The 19,000-nt window shown below is 49.4% G+C and overlaps 9 protein-coding genes across 9 annotated transcripts in view; 4 read left to right on the top strand and 5 right to left on the bottom strand. All coding sequences in view use genetic code 12, as the record gives it.

Moving 5' to 3' along the window:
• Positions 1-165: 165 nt before the first annotated feature.
• On the top strand, positions 166-2,466 carry DIURU_000742 (uncharacterized protein; the record flags this gene model as incomplete). Its single annotated transcript, XM_034159024.1, has 1 exon — positions 166-2,466. The coding sequence occupies one exon, from the start codon at positions 166-168 to the stop codon at positions 2,464-2,466; it is 2,301 nt and encodes a 766-aa protein (XP_034014409.1).
• Positions 2,467-2,849: 383 nt separating this feature from the next.
• Positions 2,850-4,664, bottom strand: DIURU_000741 (rRNA (cytosine-C5-)-methyltransferase; the record flags this gene model as incomplete). The annotated part of the gene is made up of 1 exon (XM_034159023.1): positions 2,850-4,664. The coding sequence occupies one exon, from the start codon at positions 4,662-4,664 to the stop codon at positions 2,850-2,852; it is 1,815 nt and encodes a 604-aa protein (XP_034014408.1).
• Positions 4,665-4,780: 116 nt separating this feature from the next.
• Positions 4,781-6,148, top strand: DIURU_000740 (tRNA 1-methyladenosine methyltransferase subunit; the record flags this gene model as incomplete). Its single annotated transcript, XM_034159022.1, has 1 exon — positions 4,781-6,148. One exon carries the CDS (start codon positions 4,781-4,783, stop codon positions 6,146-6,148), a length of 1,368 nt encoding a protein of 455 aa, XP_034014407.1.
• Positions 6,149-6,568: 420 nt separating this feature from the next.
• DIURU_000739 (S-adenosylmethionine-dependent methyltransferase) lies at positions 6,569-7,408 on the bottom strand (the record flags this gene model as incomplete). The annotated part of the gene is made up of 1 exon (XM_034159020.1): positions 6,569-7,408. One exon carries the CDS (start codon positions 7,406-7,408, stop codon positions 6,569-6,571), a length of 840 nt encoding a protein of 279 aa, XP_034014406.1.
• Positions 7,409-9,544: 2,136 nt separating this feature from the next.
• On the top strand, positions 9,545-13,306 carry DNA2 (bifunctional ATP-dependent DNA helicase/ssDNA endodeoxyribonuclease; the record flags this gene model as incomplete). Its single annotated transcript, XM_034159019.1, has 1 exon — positions 9,545-13,306. The coding sequence occupies one exon, from the start codon at positions 9,545-9,547 to the stop codon at positions 13,304-13,306; it is 3,762 nt and encodes a 1,253-aa protein (XP_034014405.1).
• A 298-nt stretch (positions 13,307-13,604) lies between these two features.
• Positions 13,605-14,159, bottom strand: DIURU_000737 (uncharacterized protein; the record flags this gene model as incomplete). Its single annotated transcript, XM_034159018.1, has 1 exon — positions 13,605-14,159. The coding sequence occupies one exon, from the start codon at positions 14,157-14,159 to the stop codon at positions 13,605-13,607; it is 555 nt and encodes a 184-aa protein (XP_034014404.1).
• Positions 14,160-15,713: 1,554 nt separating this feature from the next.
• On the top strand, positions 15,714-17,051 carry HOS2 (histone deacetylase; the record flags this gene model as incomplete). Its single annotated transcript, XM_034159017.1, has 1 exon — positions 15,714-17,051. The coding sequence occupies one exon, from the start codon at positions 15,714-15,716 to the stop codon at positions 17,049-17,051; it is 1,338 nt and encodes a 445-aa protein (XP_034014403.1).
• A 1,387-nt stretch (positions 17,052-18,438) lies between these two features.
• On the bottom strand, positions 18,439-18,684 carry DIURU_000735 (uncharacterized protein; the record flags this gene model as incomplete). Its single annotated transcript, XM_034159016.1, has 1 exon — positions 18,439-18,684. The coding sequence occupies one exon, from the start codon at positions 18,682-18,684 to the stop codon at positions 18,439-18,441; it is 246 nt and encodes an 81-aa protein (XP_034014402.1).
• Positions 18,685-18,853: 169 nt separating this feature from the next.
• Positions 18,854-19,000, bottom strand: part of MIH1 (putative tyrosine protein phosphatase) — a gene marked incomplete at both ends in the record, with an annotated part of 855 nt that continues 708 nt past the window's right edge. Inside the window, one exon of the mRNA XM_034159015.1 lies at positions 18,854-19,000. This exon is cut by the window's right edge and continues 708 nt beyond it. Coding sequence (XP_034014401.1) covers positions 18,854-19,000 — 147 coding nt within the window.

Raw genomic sequence — 19,000 nt, 5'->3', positions numbered from 1 at the left:
TAACTCCGCTTGAATACGTCATTGATTTACCATCAGCTGAACACGTCTCACTGATTGCGTTGATTTTTCATCGAGCCTAGCTCATCTAACTCTCTGTTGTTGGGCTTTCATAGACACCCCCTCATTTTCCACCATCAAGCTCACGACGAGAGGGTGCGACACACTATGACCTCGTCCGACGAGTTACCACCCCAGACGGTGCACCAGCTCCGTGAGTACACACCGCCGCCAGGCCCCGAGCGGTTTTACGAAAACTACGCCGAGGACGTGCCCATCGCCCTTGACCTCGGCACCCTGAGCTACCGGGTGGGGCTCACCAACGCCGACGACCCCAACAACGTGTTCCCGCCGTTGATCCTGAAATATCGGGATCGGAAGCTTCAGAAGTCGCTTACCATCATTGGGAATGACGTGTTGACGGATTACCAAACGCTACGGCTGTCACTGAAGACCCCCTACGATGGGCCCCTCATCACCAACTGGGAACAGTTTGAGAACATTATCGACTATCTGTTCGAGTATTTGGGGGTGAAGAGCACGAACGGCAACGTGCCTAACCCAGTCATCCTTACTGAACCGGTGTGCTGTCCCTTCGCCCAGAGAAAACAGATGTACGAAACGATGTTCGAGGTGTACCAGGTGCCCAAGCTTGCATTGGGGATCGATCACTTGTTTTCATATTACGAAAACTCTCTGGGACGATCTACGGGTCTTGTCATTGGTATGGGCAATGAAGCGACCCATTTAATCCCTGTGGTTGCCGGTAAAGGTATATTGAGTCAAACGAAACGGATTGACTTTGGTGGTAATACTGCTTCGAACTTCTTGGGTAAACTACTTGCCCTCAAATACCCCTATTTCCCTCAAAAGCTTACATCAAACCATACCATGGAGTTGTTCAAAGATTGGTGCTACGTTTCTCCTGATTACCAAAATGAGCTCAAAACATTCTTGGATATGCCTGAATTGGAAAAGAAAGATATTGTCATTCAGTATCCAGTGGATGTACTGCAGTTTCAGGAACGGAAAAAGAGTGATGAGTTTTTGGCTAAACAAGCTGAACGTCGTCGCGAACAGGGGCGCAGATTACAAGAACAGACCAGGATCAAGCGTCAGGAGAAACTTGAGCAAAAGCAACAAGAACTTGATTACTATACTAAGCTTAAGGAGGACAACGCCCACCTCACTGAAGAAGAGTTTTTGGCGGTAGTTCAAGAGAACGAGTTTGAGTCGATCCTGGAATTTCGCAAATACGTGGCCAACCTCGAAAAGACTTTGAAAAAGTCGAACAACGGTGAAGAAGATGAAGACGAGCCGGTGGATCCCGCGACGGCGTGGCCGTTGGTTGATATTCCTGATGACCAATTGACTCCCGACCAAGTGAAGGATAAACGCAAGCAGCGTCTCGCCAAGGGTAACTGGGAAGCTCGCGAGAAACTCAAGCAAGCCAAACTTGAAGAGCAAGCCAAGAAAGAACAATATGAGCGAGAACAGCGCGAGTGGCGTGAGCGGGACTTGGAAGACTACACCACCACTAAACGTCTTCAGCTTGCCGAATTGATCAAGAAGCATAAGGAGGTGAGTAAGATTTTGGAGCTGATGAAAGACCGGAAGCTGGCTGCGGCGCAATTGCGGATGCGTAACCTTACTGAATTGGCTCAAAATGCTCTGGGCCAGACAGCTGCTCTGCGGAAACGACGGAAGAATGCTAACGTGACTGTGGATAACGATCCCAACGACACTTTCGGTGCTAATGACGATGACTGGGCCGTGTACCGTGATGTCACCAATGCTCTGCTTGAGGAAGAGCAAGCGCAACTCAATAATGATATTGTCGCTATTGAAGCTGACTTACTAGAACACGACCCTCTGTTCACTAAAGCTGACACGTTTGCGGCATCATTGTCATTTGACTGGAAGGAGCTGGTGCTTCATAAATTCATTCATGGGCCTCGTCCTAATGTAATGTTCAAGCTCCAAGCTGAAGGTCTTCCTGAGGACGAAATTGCTTCTCACCCTGACATGGTGACGAAGAACCACCAAATGCACCTTAATATCGAGCGTATTCGGGTTCCAGAGATTCTCTTCCAACCGCATATGGCAGGTTTGGACCAAGCAGGTGTGACGGAGGTGGCGTCTGACTTATTCCATCGTCGCTTAGATGGGAACTTCTCCCCTGGTGGTGAGTCTTACGCCATGATTCAGGATGTGTTCTTGACTGGGGGGCTTTGTCACTTGCCCAACATCACTGATAGAGTCCAACTGGAGTTGACAGCAGTGCTCCCTCAAGGTGCCCCACTTCATGTTCGCCAGGCACGTAATTGTGACCTTGACCCGTGGAGAGGTATGCGCAAATGGGCCAATCTGGAAGACTCGAAAAATGGCTACATTACTCGCAAAGAGTATGATGAGCTTGGTCCTGAATACATCAAGGAACACAATTTGGGTAACGTGATGATGCGTTGAGGTGACCAAAATGTAATTAATGACTAGACGCGTAGATTAATGCAAATGACATTAGACATGTGTAATCAGAGATGAGGAGAATGGTCAGATATTGGCCAAGAACACTACAGGTGGAACAAAAAGTTAAGATCAGTGCCTTCAGCCAGATTCGAACTGACGATCTCCTCATTACTAGTGAGGTGCCTTACCACTTGGCCATAAAGGCTGTTATGTGCCCTGGAAAAATGATGTCAACTAGGAAGTACTAGATTTTTGTATATTTGCCCGGTTCAGCGTCAATTTTCAATACGAAACCGTTTTAATGGCGCTGTTGGCACTATTAAAGCAACCACTAGTGGTCTACGTTGCGTCTCCTTAGTTAATCTATCATTAATCTACATACCCTAAGCCTCCTTATCGTTATCCGCCTTGACGGCGTTGGGGTTGATCCCCCGGCGCTTCATGCTCCGCTTGATCGCCTTGTCCATGATGTCCTTGTCTTCGGTGTCATCGAACTCAGCAAAGTCGCCGTTAATAATGCCTTCTTCTTCGGCTTCAGCACGAGCCAAGCGCTCCTTCTCCAGGGCACCGGCCTTCAGCACATCGTGAGGCAGCGACGCGATCTTCTTGAACTTGGCAACAAAGAACCCGTCGACATTAAGCTTGTGAGGGTAGAATCTACGAGTGAGGTTCATCGAGGAGTGGAAGTGCTTACCTCTGAACGAGGTGAACCCTTCATCACCAATCATGAGCCCGGCATCGACCAACTTGACGTTGGGACGCTTGCGAAGAGCGTAGTCGACCACGGCTTCGTTTTCGTCAACAGCTACCGAACAGGTGGAGTAGACAATGACACCACCGGTGGCCAGGTTGGCGTCGACCGAGTCAATCGCCGACAACAACAATTGCTTTTGGAGATGAGGGATTTGCATAAAATCCTTTTCCGTTCTCAGCACCTTCACCGCCTTATCCTTAGCGATAACACCGGTACCGGTACAAGGGGCATCCAACAAGATCCGATCAAATCCGCCAATCACCTTGGGGAATTCACGAGCGTCGTAGTTACACACAATGGTGTTCTTGCATCCTAACCGGTGGATGTTGGCAATCAACGACTTGGTACGAGCCTTGGTGAAATCGTTAGCAAAAAGACACCCGGTGTTCTTCATGAGCGCCGAGATGTAGGTGGTCTTACCACCGGGGGCAGCGGCCATGTCCAAGATCCGTTCGTTTTCTTGAGGTTCAAGGGCAATCACGGGCAAAAACGACGACGCCGCTTGCAAAATGTAGTGACCAGCAAGGTATTCGGGAGTAGCCCCGATGGGCACCGACGACGAGAACACTTGGAGCCCCACCTTAGTCCAGGCACCAATGGGTTGTAAGTTAACCCCACGGTTGACGAGAGCCTGAGCCAAGTCACGTCTTCTGGTCTTCAACGTATTGGTACGGATAGTGACGGGTCTTTCCACTTCGTTAGCTTCGAAGAACTCCATCGCTTCCGCAGGAGTGAACAAGTCAGAGAGCTTTTCCGCAAGGAACTCGGAGTAGCCGTAGTATTCACACACATCACGCACAAACTGTTGGGTGTACTCGGCCCGCAGCTTACCTTCTTCGGCAAGCTCCTTGAAGTTTTCCAACACCTTGACGATTTCAATGATTCTCGTTCTCACCACGTGCACGTCTTGAGGACCACCCTTAGCGATCTGTTCCATCTCTTCTGCCAGAGGCAACACTTGCGCTCTGGGGTTCTTTTGTTCACCTTCCAACAATTCAAGCTCAGCTTCCTCGGCTTCCTGCTGGTCTTCCTCGTCAAGCTTTTGCGAGAACGCTTCCATGTTGGCGGCATTCAAGTTTTCGAGGTCGGACTCGTCGTCTTCGTCGTCGGAGAACATGGGTCTCGCATGAGCTTCATCTTCAAAGTCCACTTCCTGTTCGTATTCGTCGCCCATTTCGCCATCTTCGTCATCCAGATCATCGAACAACTGCTTCTTGGCCTTGCTCAACTCCTCGACGTCGACTTGAGCCACTTCCTCTTCCTCGACCTCGGGCTTCTTCGCGGGCTTACCCTTCTTGCGCTGGGAGTCCTTGGCCTCCGCCAGCCGCTTTTTCAGCTGAGATTTCGACGCCAGCTGCTTCCCCAGGCGCTTGCCTTCCTTCTCCGCCTGGAACTCCTCCAACGTCGGGGGCATCCCCTGCTTGTTCTTGGCTCTTCTCCCCATACTGATTAGTGTTCTGATGCGATGCGATGGCCATCGCGCGAAAAACCTCGCCTGCCCTTCCCCAGCCTGCGGCCACCGCTAACGATACAATGACGACTCCCAGCGCTGATACCACGATGGACGACGGCGAATTGCGACGCTTCAACACTGCCGAGGGGGTTTCGGAAGTGGCTCGGGACCACCGCAACCGCCACGTGATCCTGGCGGGCCAGCACGCGATGATCAGGCTCCCCCTGGCGGGGCTTAAGATGGTAAAGTTGAAGGAGAAGGGAGTGATCCTGTTGGGCAAATACGGGCTGTTCCAGCTGGCGAACATCTTGGGCTACCCCTGGGGTCTGAGTTTCGAAGTGTTGGATAACCATGAAGTTAAACAGATCTCGAGTCTCAGCGAAGAGATCGAGTTAACCCGTGACGACTTAACTCAAATCTTTGCCGAGAACAACCAGAATATCATCAATGTCGGCGCTGAAATCCAGGGGTTGCTGCTTCCCGAAATCACTGAGCTTAAGAAGCTGGGTCCGCTGTCGAAGATCGGCCAGCAGATCATCGAGAAGATGATCGCCTCTCACGACGGGTTTGACAAGAAGACGGTTTATCTGCAACAAAAATACTTGAAGCGGAAACAGCAAAAGTATTTGCGTCGATTTACTGTGGAATTCGTTGGGGTTAACGAGTTACTTGAATACCACCAGGATAAGGATATGGTGAAGATGTTGGACATGAGCATGGAAAGTTTGGGGTTGATGATGCTGTATGCCAACGTGCAACCTGGTGGTCGTTACCTTGTATTGGACGACACCACTGGTGTGGTTACCTATGCTTTGATGGAGCGTATGGCTGGTGAAGGTGAGATCTTGTTGGTGCACGAAAACGAGTACCCTAACCTTCTGGCGCTTCAATATGCTGACTACTCCGAAGCCTATAAACGTCTGGTCATTCGGACGATCGACTGGCTCCAAGTGGTGGAACCTGAGGAACTGCGAATCCAATGGGTCGACTACTCCGAGACTGAAATTGCCGAGTTGAAGGGTCTGAAACGCACCCAATACTTCCGCCGCAAGCAGCGGGCCCACGACGTCAACTACGCCATCGACATGATGAAGAACGGTGGTTTTGATGCCCTCATTTGCGCCACTACTCTCTACTTGCCGACGCTTTTACCCTACGTACTCGACCAGGTCGGCGGATCAAACCCTATTGTCATTTACAACCAGCATAAGGAGCTTTTGATGCAAGTGCAGAACATGTTCACCCTGGACAAGCGGGTGTTGGCGCCGTCGTTGTTTGAGCTGAGGGTGGTGCCGTTCCAAACGGTGCCCGGTAAGATGCACCCGTTGATGACGATGAGAGGTTATGGCGGCTACGTGTTGTGGGGGACGAAGGTGATTCCTAATAGCGACGACATTGTGGCGGTGGGGAGAGGGATTCTTAAGCGTAAGCGTGACTCGCTGGAGAGCAAGGAGTCGACGCCGGCTAATGCATAATGGTTAACGAATAAACGTCTAGGATACATGTGACTTGTAGGGTTTCGAGGGTGGTAGCAGACATTGGTAGGAAATTTGATGGATCTTGCTTTCATTATAACTTCATAGCCAATTTAGCAATGGCAATTACGACATAGAGTTGATCCTTGGTCCACTGATATCAGTAAATAATAAATTTTATCTTATCTGACTTCAAAATACTTTAAATCACAGCCCGATAAATCACATTATACCATCAGACATTGCTACTTTAATCATATTGGTCGTGCGATCCTCAATCGGACAAAAAGGTCGTTCGCTTACCGAAAATGAGGAATTTCCGTCGCTTTGTCGTCGAAACATTTCGAGATTCGCATTGCGAGCGATGATTGCGTGGTACTAATTACAGGATTATATGCAGGGGTGAATGAATGCTGGAAGTTAACTTGACGTTGTAATGGCTTCTAGCCAAGAGGATTGACGTAGGTAGCCAACAACACATCGGATACGATCAGCGCTATCGTAATAGTCCACCACTTTCCATTGAGGAAGTCGCTGTCTCACAAAATCGCATTGATGCTTATAACCTACCTCAAATACAAATGCCAGGGCCTTCAGTGGTTCGACGATGTTGGTTATTAATGCTTCGTAAAACTCAGTATCACCTTCGAGAGCCATTCGCGGTTCCCACTCTCGCACCAGCCGTTCGAGACCCTGATGAAATTGCGACCGTTCCATGTCGATTTGAGGTATATACGGTGGGTTAGCCACCAAAATGTCTGCTGGCCGGTCTAGCGGGGTGAACACATCGTGTTTGAAAACAGTAACCCCTGACTCGTTGCAATTTTCTTCGGCTAACGAGAGTGCAGATGGCGACAAGTCAAATGCCAGTACTGACGATTGGGGCACCATTGATTTCAACAAAAGTGCCACACATCCAGTACCGGTACACCCATCGATGATGGAGGCTCGAGGAAGGTTTTCTTCAATCAAGTCTGCTAACTTCATTGTCCATTCTTCAGTCTCCCATCGCGGAATAAGCACTCCCGAACGACATTTTACTTCCACCGTGCCAAATGGTTGTGTGCCAAGAATATACTGTAACGGTTCGTAGCGGCTTCGTCGGTACGCTGCTTGTGCCCACTCATGTTTTGGAAGCTCGTTTTTGATCCACTGCCACTCTCGTTGGGCGTGCTCAAGTCCGCCACATGCCCGAAGCATCCGAGCAAGATGAGGGCTGGCGGCGTGGGCCAAGCGTATCTGTTTCGGCGATACTCTCATGGCCAAATAATGGCTTTGTGGGTGATAGGCCCACTTTGGGATTTAAGGATGGACGGTGGGTGGTGGGCCGGCCGATCGGTTTTCCGTTGCATTCAGGGATACGCGATGACACCGGCACTGAAATAAAAAGTGAGAGTTACACTGGAAATTTGGCAGTAAATCCCTAAAGGTGTACTAACAAAAAGTGCTCGGAAAAATGAGAAGATCATTATGGTAGTGGTTTGAAGTTTGAGTGATGACATTACGGTAGAGGGTTATACGGAGGCGAAAAATTTCCGCGGGTTGAGCTGTGAGTGTTTGGAACCAGTGACCCGTATCTTGCAACCCCGGCATGGCCGTGACATTTGTCCAATTTTTGGTGTCGCCGACATCTTTGAGGCAAAATTAGGTCGAAAAAAAGACTGCGAAGGGACTGGTCTATCTAGAGAATTTAAATTCGGGTGGTTTTGAGTTCTGCGGGGGTCTGAGGCGGGGGCTTAGGCGGGGGCTTAGGCGGGACCAAACCATGGCTCACCAGCAGAATTGTCACACTCTTTGCGCGTTAATTTGCGCGTGGTCTGTAGCCGTTTCGGGGGAATACGGGAAGCTGCTTCCCGAAGGATACTCTGGCTAGTATTAACAAGTGAATTGACTTTATAGGGGGGAAAAGGGGGTCTATAGGGGCTAACCAAGCAGGGACGATCCCAGTGCTGCTTGAGTTGTGGTGTCAACACTCTTGCGTAAGCACTTTACTGTGTGGTGGATGCTTTGATTATTATCTTCCCTAAATGGCAATTGGGCGAGGGTAAAGTTGCAGGCTGTAATTCGGTTAACTTCAGTCAATTGAGACGTTTCGATGAGTACTTTTGGTGGTTGGTGCGACTATTCCAGTGTCCAATTGTATCGCCCCAAATCTCGCCAAACGCGAGCGGGCTTATTCGTGGTGTTTACGTGGCCGCCTGTTGGGGGCGATTATTTGCCAAGGACGTCGATTGCACGTCAGTGGTACTGGAAGCGTGGTGCAGAGCGTCAAAAAACCGTTTATGGCACACATCGCATGACGCTTTTGATCCGTGCAGGATAATCTCTGCACCAAATTAGCCCTAATTGACTGAGAAACAACAGACCGACCCGCCTCGTACTCCCAGATAATGTCCGCCATTTGGGTATGTTGAGAATCGGGTCCACCGGGATTCTCTGTAGAACTGGAAAGGTTCTCATATTGGTTCTCCGACTTGCGGTCAGATTGTTTGGGGGGCATTCTGTAGTACAGGTACAGTAATCCGAGGAGTGTTAAGCAAAGGCTTAAAGGTAACAAATGTAGTAATAAAAGTATATAGGTAGATCCAGATCCATTCTAATTGATTTTCCCAGGATAATGCATGTGTTGTTGTCAACATGTATATGCAGTCCAGGGGTAAACGCCACAGTGCGTGGTTATAGACCGAATAGTGATTTGGCTCTGGCAAATCACGTGTAGTGGAAACACGGTGCCACAACAGGGTATATAGGTATCAAGTAGCACAAACATAACACAAAGTTACTTCGACATCATTATCATGCCTATTTATTATGAGACATCTCAATTAGCACCAAGAATTACCAGCTTCTACCCTAACCAACCGAGAGATGAGCTAAGGCACAGAGTGCAGCCTACGCAACGCAGTTAATTTCCCAATTGCCGAGCGTAAATTCGTGCCGGGCATTGCGGGACGGTGCTGATGCTGCCGGTAATTTAGCGGTTAAGCCGACGTTGTCGTTTGGTCCGGCAGCATCGGCTCATCTCTCGTTAGTGAGTGCCGACGTCAGTATTGTTTGCGTTAGTGTTCTTGCAAACATAGCCGAGGTGGCTTAAGGGCAAATTCTTAAGCAAACATATCGAGATCAGACCCCTTGCTCATTACCCACGAGAAGTCTCTACGGCACTGAGTGGGGCGATGAGCTGCTGCGAATGTCACCCAAAGCGGATTTGGGTGGCACAAAAGTTTACTCTTTTCAATAGGGTGTTTCAAAATGTTATCAAACTGTTATGATGATCATCAAACCCTTCGTATTCGTGTTAACTGCTAGCTTCTTTCATCTTCCTCAGCTCTGTGTCGTCATTGATTTTTCTACCAGGCAGGCGCGCTATACTGGAGACGCGTCTGATTTGAGATCATGGGGGAGAAACGGCGCCCGGGAGGGAGCCTGCTCCCCATTAACACACTAACGAACCGGTCAAGAGAACTGCTGCAACACCTGGCTAACCCTGGAATACCTCAGAAAAAGCGTTTTTTCCCCGTACCCGCCGCGGTGGTGCCGCTGCTGCTGCTGCCTGCCAAAACCTATAACGTGCTGGAGCAGCTGGACGACCAGTTTGACGGTATCAGATACGGTGCAAGCAATGATCCTGCGAAAAAGTTGATGGATCTAAGGCTGCTGCCTGTACGAGAGCCCTTGGACCCCGGCGGTTTGGTGCAGGCGATCGACAACGATCTGCCTGAAACCAACAACATTCTCCGCGAAAGTATCCTCGATCTGTGGATAGACCGTTTTGAAAAGACTGATTCTGAGACGCCAGTATCCTTGACTAAGCTGCCAACTTCACAAACCCATCTGCAAACTGCAAATTCTAAACTGCCAGCGTCGGGAACGAAGCTGCCGTCGGAGGTAAAACTGCCGTTGAAGACGAAGCTGCCGTCGTCTGATGACGATCCCTTTTCTGATGACGATGACGAGTTCCTCAAATCTGTAACTCAGGCGCTTAAGCAGGAGCCACCCCAACCTCAGCCGGCAAAACTGCCGGCTAAACAAGTTGTGACCAAAGAGCATTTGTCTCCTTTGAAGGTGCCACTTACACAACCGAAGCAGAAACTGTCGCAGTTAAAGCCACCTGTTACGCAGTCCGATTACGATATCAAGTCCCTTGAAGACAATCTTGTGTCATTTGATCCGGAAGCAAACACCGCTGAGTGTGCTTTTGAGCGGGAACAATTCGCCCGCTTCCTCATCACTTCACTCATTCCTCAAACTATTCCCAAATCAGGCAAACGTCAACTCATCATGGGCGTTACTGACCATCACGGTAAAGCTACTCGAATCGTTGTCCGTGGTGAATATTTGGAGCTTGCATTTAAATTAGGCGACATTGTCCACGTCATTTTCACCCATCCCACAAATCGCCATCTTGTGGATGATTCTATTAATCTATTGATTTGGCATCCAGATACCCTTGTTCTGGCCACCGCTGTCGCCTCGCAACTTGTATGCCCGAGAAAGCTGGTGTTTATGAGTCGCTTCAACATTCCCGGTGAGCCGCTGGTGGTGATTATCATTGGGTATGTTGTGCATGAAATATTTCAACACTGTCTTGCTGAAGGTAAATTCGAACAAAGGCAAATGCCAACGCTCGTTGACGACCTTATACGACCATATCAAAACCAGTTGTGGATAATTGATGAAGATATTGACGCGATCAAAAACACCATCTTTGATGAGCATCTTCCCAATATTAAGAAGTTCTTTGAACAATACTTTAACGGAAGAGGTTCTCCAATATCCTATAAAAGTGGGACCCCGGTGCGACAGCTTCGCCTCAAAATTCATGAGTGTCTGCGAGTTGAAGAAGAGATTTGGCTGCCAATGTTCGGTCTCAGGGGTTTAATTGATGGTTCGCTTTCGGCTTCAGTTCAAACGAAGGATACTACCGACAATTTGATTCTTCCGCTCGAAATAAAGACTGGTAGAGGATATGTCACCCATGCAGCTCAGGCCACACTTTACTCGCTTCTTTTCAAAGATCGCCATCAATTGGACGTCCCTGCTTTCCTTTTAAGCTACACGAAGTTGGATGAAATCGCTTTATGGCTGGTGCTGCCCTCGGAACTTAAAAGTTTGATCAATCTCCGCAATCGCGTCAGTCCGTATCTTCTTTCCGGTGGTGATCCTGGACTTCCCCCGCTTCTTCAACTGTCGGAATGCGATCGTTGTGAAATTAAGGCCCATTGTATGACGATGTACGAGATGTGTGAAGCTGGAATTCCAACTGAACTGGGTATCAATGGGGAGGAATACGCTGAGCTTACTGGTCATCTTGATATGGAGGATGGGGAGTTTTTCGAGTACTGGAACGATTTGATAACCAAAGAAGAGAATGTCGTAAGGGGGCTGATGAAATATTTGTGGACTATGACTGCCGCCCAACGGCTGCAACGAAATGGTGAGGCAATAGGAGACTTATCAGTACTACTGCAACAGGGCAATCAAGTGGAGTTAACACGCTCGGCTATGGACACCATCATCGACGTGGGAGAGCGAGTGATTGTGCTGCTGGAGTCTCGTGGAGCACATGTTTGTCTTGCTAGAGCTAATGTAACAGCGATGACTCCCGAGTCGATCTCACTCCGGCTCAGAACTCCGCATGACTTTGCGAAAACTGATAAGTTCCGACTTGACCGTGATAACTTTGCCAGTGGCATGAATCATGTGCGCTTCAACTTGTTGAACTTGTTCCTTGCTGACGGAGACAGAAAGCGACGCGAGCTTATCGTGCAAAAGCGACCCCCAATCTTCAATAAGGCACCATGCTTCAAGCCCCGATTAGGCTCTTTGAACCCGGACCAAATTCAAGCATTAAATCATTGTCTTCGGGCGGAAGACTACGCTCTCATTTTGGGCATGCCGGGGACAGGCAAAACCACGATGATCGCCCACCTTATCACTGAGCTAGTCAGCCAAGGAAAGCTGGTTCTTTTGACGCTGTATACCCACCTGGCCGTCGATACAATCTTACTAAAACTCGAGGTACCTTACATGCGAGTCGCCAGTCTGAAGCAAGCCGTTCACCCTCTTGTTCGTCCATTTATCCCTCTTGATGAGTTCCGTGATAAAGAAGGCATGATTGCAGCATACCTGGCCCCGGTGGTTGCTCTGACGTGTTTGGCACTCAATGATATAACATTCCTCATGAGATCACACTTTGATTATTGCATTGTTGACGAAGCATCACAGGTATCTTTCCCCGTGTGCTTGGGCCCACTCAGATTTGCGGATAAATTCATTCTTGTTGGCGATCATAACCAGTTACCTCCCTTGGTGGTTAGCGGAGAACTCGAAACACGCAAAGGGTTGCTGGTGCTGCTTTTCCAGTATCTTGCCGATGCATTCCCTGAGAGTGTCGCTGAGCTCCGCCTTCAATATCGGATGAATGGCGCCATCATGTCATTGTCTAACCATATGATCTATGGGCATAATCTTCGATGCGGCACGAAAGAAGTTGAGCAGCGCAAACTCGAATTCGACGATGGATGGCGAAACCAGGAGATGCCACTGTGGTTGAAATGGACAATTGACCCGAACCATGCAGTGGTATTTTTGGACCACGACAAATTAGGATCTCGAACCACAGAGAAGACTGTTGGGGATCGGCATGTTGAAAACTTTGGAGAGGCCGAGTTGGTTCGACAAACGGTTGTTCAGTTAATGGCATCAGGTGTTGCTAGCAGTGACATTGGTATTATGGCTTTGAATCGAGGCCAAATCCAACTACTTGAACGTGTCGTCGGACCATGTGGTGCTGATATCGAAATCATGACTGTGGACAGATACCAAGGTCGGGATAAAGAGGTCGTGATTCTTCTGTTTGCCCGGCTGAATGCGGACAAGCGCTCTGGAGAATTGGTCAAAGAGTACAGACGTATCAACGTTGCCATCACCCGTGCAAAGTGTAAATTCATTATGATGGGTCTGCGGTCAACACTTGAATCGGCAGCAACCATGAAGAAGATGTTTGAGTTGTTGGACAAACGAGGGTTTGTCTATGAAATCGAAGAGGATGTCGAATTGGACTTGTCATCAAGTCCTCGAACTAAGCGGGCCAAAACTGATCTGAAGTTGGTTTCCGCACATCCCATCATCAGGGACGTGATTAATAGCATTTAACATAGCATTTTTATATAGTTTAACGTAATATTTGCATAGTATTGCTTTTTCAATACTGTTCTTTCAGTAATGACAAATTGTTTCAGTGGTTTCCTTACGATATCAGATTACAATCAAAAATTGACAAATTTGACAAAATAGTGGAATTCTTGCAAACACAAGTTCGATTCTACGTGGGAATAAATTGAATTAAACTCCTTAATCTAAAAATTTAGTCTACAAATTTAATGAATTAGCACAGCTAATCCCGGCTCCCTTCAAGAGAGCATTTCCCTTTGAGCTCATCTGTCTAAGCAACTCATTCAATGTCGTGGTTGAAGAGATGGTGCGTTTCTTGGTAGTTCAACTCATCCCAGCCCAGTTGAGAGACAACGTAGGGCAAACTCAGCCCCAAAGTACCAAAGAAGGTGGCGTTATTTGGGAGACCCAAAAGTGATTGGTATTGCTTGATGACGAATGTGGGGCTAACATTGCGAGGGGCAGTAGGGGGATATGAGTCTTCACCCTGCTGTTGCTGTTGCTGGGTGCGGTAGTGGAGGCGATTGTTGGGCGACGCGTGGTTGATCTCCTTAGTGATTTGCTTCCATTTGTGTTTTTCACCCGCCACCAAAAGTTGCTTCAAAATCAGGATATCCTGGCTGGTAAACTTCGAGGCAATATTGTGGTTCAGTGCCTGAGTCGGCGGAGGGTGGGAGCCGCCCGGCGCAATTTGAAATGGGTTCTGACCTGATTGAGCAGGTGGCGCTTGCAGTTGCTGATGGGCGGGCTGTGCGGGCTGCTGAGACTGCGGGGTGTGTCCGTAGTAGTTCTGTCCCGGAGGAGGAAGTGACTGGTAGTTGTTGTAGTCAACCATGGCTAGCTGGTGAGGGGTACCGTTGGATTTGTAGTGTACTGTGAGGGTGGATGATAGACGCGCAAAACAATTGCGCGAGTGATGATAATAAGAAATTAAAGCTTGGTAGCGACCATTAAAGAATATCACTGGTAATTAGATGAACGAAACGTGTCGTGAAACATTAAGTGTATTAGTATGGCTGGTAAATCCACAATTGACTTCGATTTAATGTAATCCACAAGACTATATGAGAGGAAGATTTGCATTCACCGAAAACTCCGAAAACATCGAATTCAGTCTTCAACTTGATAATGACAATACAGTCTTTAACCTGAGCATTGAATAAAATGAAAGTAGTCGAATAGGACGTGACCCCACCCTTTATTACTTATCAATGCAATTTGTTCATCCTCCTGCTGTCGATTAAGCCACCATCATTGTGGCTCGTTTCAAATAGGTTAACACACTCCAGCGTGCGTAACTGTACGTGGCCACCACCAGCGCACGTCCCCTGCGATGCTGTGAGGCAAGCCAAAGCCATTGGATTGTGTAAACTGCATAAACAAAGGGTGGCTGTTTCATCACCACTTTCCTCGCAGCGTCGCCATTGTCTGCAGACAGTTTCAGCAAGCCTGGCAAGGTGGAGTCAGCGGTGTTCTCAATTGGGAAGAATGGCCGCACCCACTGGGACGCGGGACAGATCCACACAATAGCCCACTGCGGGCGCGTGATTACAGCTGTATCTTCGGGAGTAGCGGCAATTCGACGTACACGGCACCAATTTGGAGGGGTTCACGACAGTCTTAGCTGAATTTGCGGCGTCCTGTTTTTATTGAGTCATCAATTTACGGCAAACACCCATGCAGAGAGACTGAAGGAAATTTCTTAGATTCAAAGGCCAAACTAATTGCATTTGCTCCAAGGGTACTTCTTAATGAAGAAAATGATGGCCAATTGTCCAAGTTCTTCTCCTTCCCTTTGATTTGGAGACGTTTTTCGACCCTGCGTTGGGACATGTACACCCTCGTCTCCCCTTGCATATTTTGTTTCAACTGTCGAGGTGGTGACCACCCATTACCACCCGCGATGCCGAAAAACCGGCCTACATTACATAACTTGTCTAGCCTATCACACTTCATATTATTTGATGCCTGAAGTACTTGGTGGGGAGACACTACATCGCTGCGCAGGCGCTAGCGGGCCTCGGGTGGGAACCGAAGCACAGCAAACGTTCACGCGGTAGATTGTACAACGGATAGCGTCACTAGAAAAATGCCCACTGCTACATCGCTTCACGTCATGCTTAGCGTGGCCTCAGCTTATGGTTGCATTGCTCATCGCGATGGCCCAATGTTTTGGTTATTCAACGTCAGCCTCGAATCATGTGAAGGAACACCACTGGACCCATATGAAACTTCTTGAAAAGTTCGGATCTGTTGCCACTATTATCGTATGGTCATCTTTTTTTTTCAGTGGGGAAATGATGGATTTCGATGGACGTCTCTGAGTGTCTCTCTTCTTTATGGGGGCGCGCGCCGCACGGGCAAATTCATCTTCCCAACGCCGCCGGTTATGGATACACCCACATTCACCGTGGATGCCAAAACCGAGGCCCACACGCCGTTGTTCTATCTGAATGGCCAGAAAACCCACCAGCAGGTGCTGTATCATTTCAATCCCCTGGTGCTGCGGTACCACTACGGGCTGCTACATCCGATGAAGCCCTTCCGCCTCATGTTGACGGACCACTTGGTGACGCTGTACCGCCTCTACGATGTCATGGACGTGTACGAGCCACGAGCAGCTACTCGCGAAGAGATGACGGCGTTCCATTCAGCCGATTACATCGACTTCCTCAAGACGGTAGTTCCCGACGTTAAGCTCAGCGACGAGACGATGTGCCAGTTTAACATCGGTGACGACTGTCCTGTGTTTGCCGGGATGTATGACTATCTGCTGATGTACGCCGGAGCTTCGTTAGATGCCACTAGAAAGCTTATAAGTGGCATGAGTGATATTGCCATTAATTGGTCGGGAGGCCTCCACCACGCCAAAAAATTTGAGCCACTGGGGTTCTGTTACGTTAACGACATTGTCCTTTCCATTATCAATTTACTTCGAGTCCATCCACGGGTGATGTATATTGATATCGATCTCCATCACGGCGATGGGGTCCAGGAAGCATTCAATACTAGTGACCGGGTGATGACGGTGAGTTTCCATAAATATAACGGGGAGTTCTTCCCCGGTACTGGTTCTGTCGACGAAACCGGGATCGGTAAAGGTGCTGGCTACGCGATCAATGTGCCTCTCCGCGATGGTATTGACGATGACTCCTATATTCGCCTTTTTAAACTGGTGATGGAACCGCTTATAGCTAAGTTCCGGCCAACAGCTATCGTCCAACAGTGTGGTGCTGACTCGCTTGGCTACGACCGTCTTGGCTGCTTTAATCTTAATATTCGTGCTCACGGTGAGTGTGTCAAATTCATCAAGCTGTACGGTATTCCCATGCTTGTAGTTGGTGGTGGTGGCTACACGCCACGCAACGTGAGTCGGCTTTGGTGCTACGAGACCTCCGTGCTCAACGACGTGACGTTGGACGCCAAGATTCCCAACTATCTCGACACCTACAACTGGTTTGGGCCCGACTACTCGTTGCACCCGCAATTGGAAGGACGCATAGACAATAAGAACCTGAAGAAGTACTTGGAGCTGGTAAAGACGACGATCTTGGAGCAGATCCGCCAGCTAGGTCACGCGCCTCTGGTGCAAATGCAACAGGTGCCTCCGGATATCCTGGGGCTCACTGAGGAAGAGGAGAAAATGATCCGTGAGCTTAACCACGAACAAGAACGACAAAAAGCAATTGAGAAGGATAACGCTCGCGTGGGTGAAGTGGAAAGCTAAGGGATTCAGGATTTTGAATACGGTTAATGCCACAGCGGTTTCTTCTCTCGTCCCCCGAATCCGGCGTTAATGTGTGCAGTTTAGAAGCGTGCCGGCTAAAAGACCTAACACAGCGGTTTTTTCTCTCGTCCCCCGAATCCGGGGTTAAGGTGCAGTTTCGAAGCGTGCCGGCTAAAAAGACCTACAGCTCCGATTCTCCCCCTACTACCTACAGATGTTTTTCTGGCAGCGGTGTCGTTTCCGAGAGCATTTGGCAGTGCAGGGGCGCCTCAGTTTAGCGACGGAGGGACTGTTGGTCTTTAAGGGTCTTTTTTGAGGACTAAAACATGTAATTAATACTACTACTGGTTAGGAATACACGGAGAAAAAGTGGGGTTGTTTGTAACTGCTTTAAAGGCTGCCAATGGAGGCTAACTAAGGCTTTAACGTTAATACGGAGAGGTGTTTTTCGCACGTGACCAGGGCTACTCAACCACTAAGTCAAACAACCGCCAGACGACTGGAATAAAAATAGCCTTAAACGCCGACGCCAGGTCGTCAAAACATAACGATATTCACCGCAGTAGTATTTTCTTAATACGAGTGTATTTGTCGATCGTGTCAGATGGATGACGATGAGGGGCACGACCGTCAAAGGATTATTACTGTGATTTAAGGTCACCGCGACATACGTTACAATGGGGTCATGGCACGGCGCGAGCCCACGTATATGTCTTGCCGTAGTGTGATGACGGGGGCGATGCATTTCTTCCCCGAACGCTCGATTGGGTATCACACATGAATTTCAGGCTACACGAGAAAGCCGGCTGCGATGAGGGTGACTGGTGCTGTGGCAGAGGCACGTGTAAATTTCCAGACACACACCGAGGCGGGCCCCAGCCATCATCAACAAAAAAAGGGAGACTACTAATGATGATAGGTGTAGACTATGTTGGTAGGGGATGCGGTCGCTGAATAAGTCAAGTTTCGGCGGGGTTCGACAGTTTCAATGGCTACTAGTGGCACGGTTGATTTTGTGTTGACGAGGCCGGACAATGGGTGATCTGATCCGATATCCCCGGAACTCGCCGGGACGACCGCGACGTGTGGACACAAAAACATAGTTAGTGAATGGAGGCGGAGGATGAAGAGCCGTTTATGGCTGATTTTTGCGCTAACAATGGCGGCAATGAGGCAATGACTTGTGTCGATCCTTAGTGTAAATTGATAATGAATTAGATGTGTCATTAGTCCTAGCTAGAGAGGAGGAGGGTCATTAACCATTAGAAGAAATATGAGATGAAAAGTAGCGAGCGGCACTCGCGCTCGATGGACCAGTATATCACGGGGGGTATGCGAGAGGAAATTAAGCGGGTAGCGTGAGTCAATTGATTAGGGGTGACCACGGCTACTCTTCGACAAACGAATACAACATCAGCGTCAACGCCGACAGATTGCGTTTGTGCGCCATGGGGACGGCGAAGTCGACCGGCAGGTCGTTGATGGGGTCGATGAACGAGGGGGTCAGCGCCGCCGAGTCCTCGATCAGGGTCAAGAACGGCAGCGCCATCGGCAGCGCCTCCTTCGGGGTGCCCAGCAACCGCGCCCGCAGCAGCTTGGCCAGCAAACTGGGCGGGGGGAACTCGAACGCCATGGGGACGGCGTCGCTGATGACCAGCAGCGCCAGCGAGTCAAACACCAGCGCCAACAGCAGCACCAGCAGCGTCAGCAGCTTCAGCGGCAGGTCGCCGAACAACGGCGTCGGCGGCGGGCGGCGGGCGTCGCTGAAGAGCGCCCGCTTCAGGCGCACCCGCTTCACCACTTTATCCTGGGCCATCCCCACCGCCGTGTACAGCCGCAGCCGGGCGTGGGCGGCGACCAGGGCGTGGTGGGGGTGGGTGAAGTGGTACAGCTTCGCCCGCTTGATCAGCTTGGCGTCGTTGCGGGCGCGCAGCATCAGCACGGCGCAC

The sequence above is a fragment of the Diutina rugosa genome, assembly GCF_008704595.1.
Source record: "Diutina rugosa strain CBS 613 chromosome Unknown scaffold3_size541584, whole genome shotgun sequence".
NCBI classification, from domain to species: Eukaryota; Fungi; Ascomycota; class Pichiomycetes; order Serinales; family Debaryomycetaceae; genus Diutina; species Diutina rugosa.
Note: the sequence above shows the minus strand (reverse complement) of the source record. Positions and strands in the feature narration are given on the sequence as shown.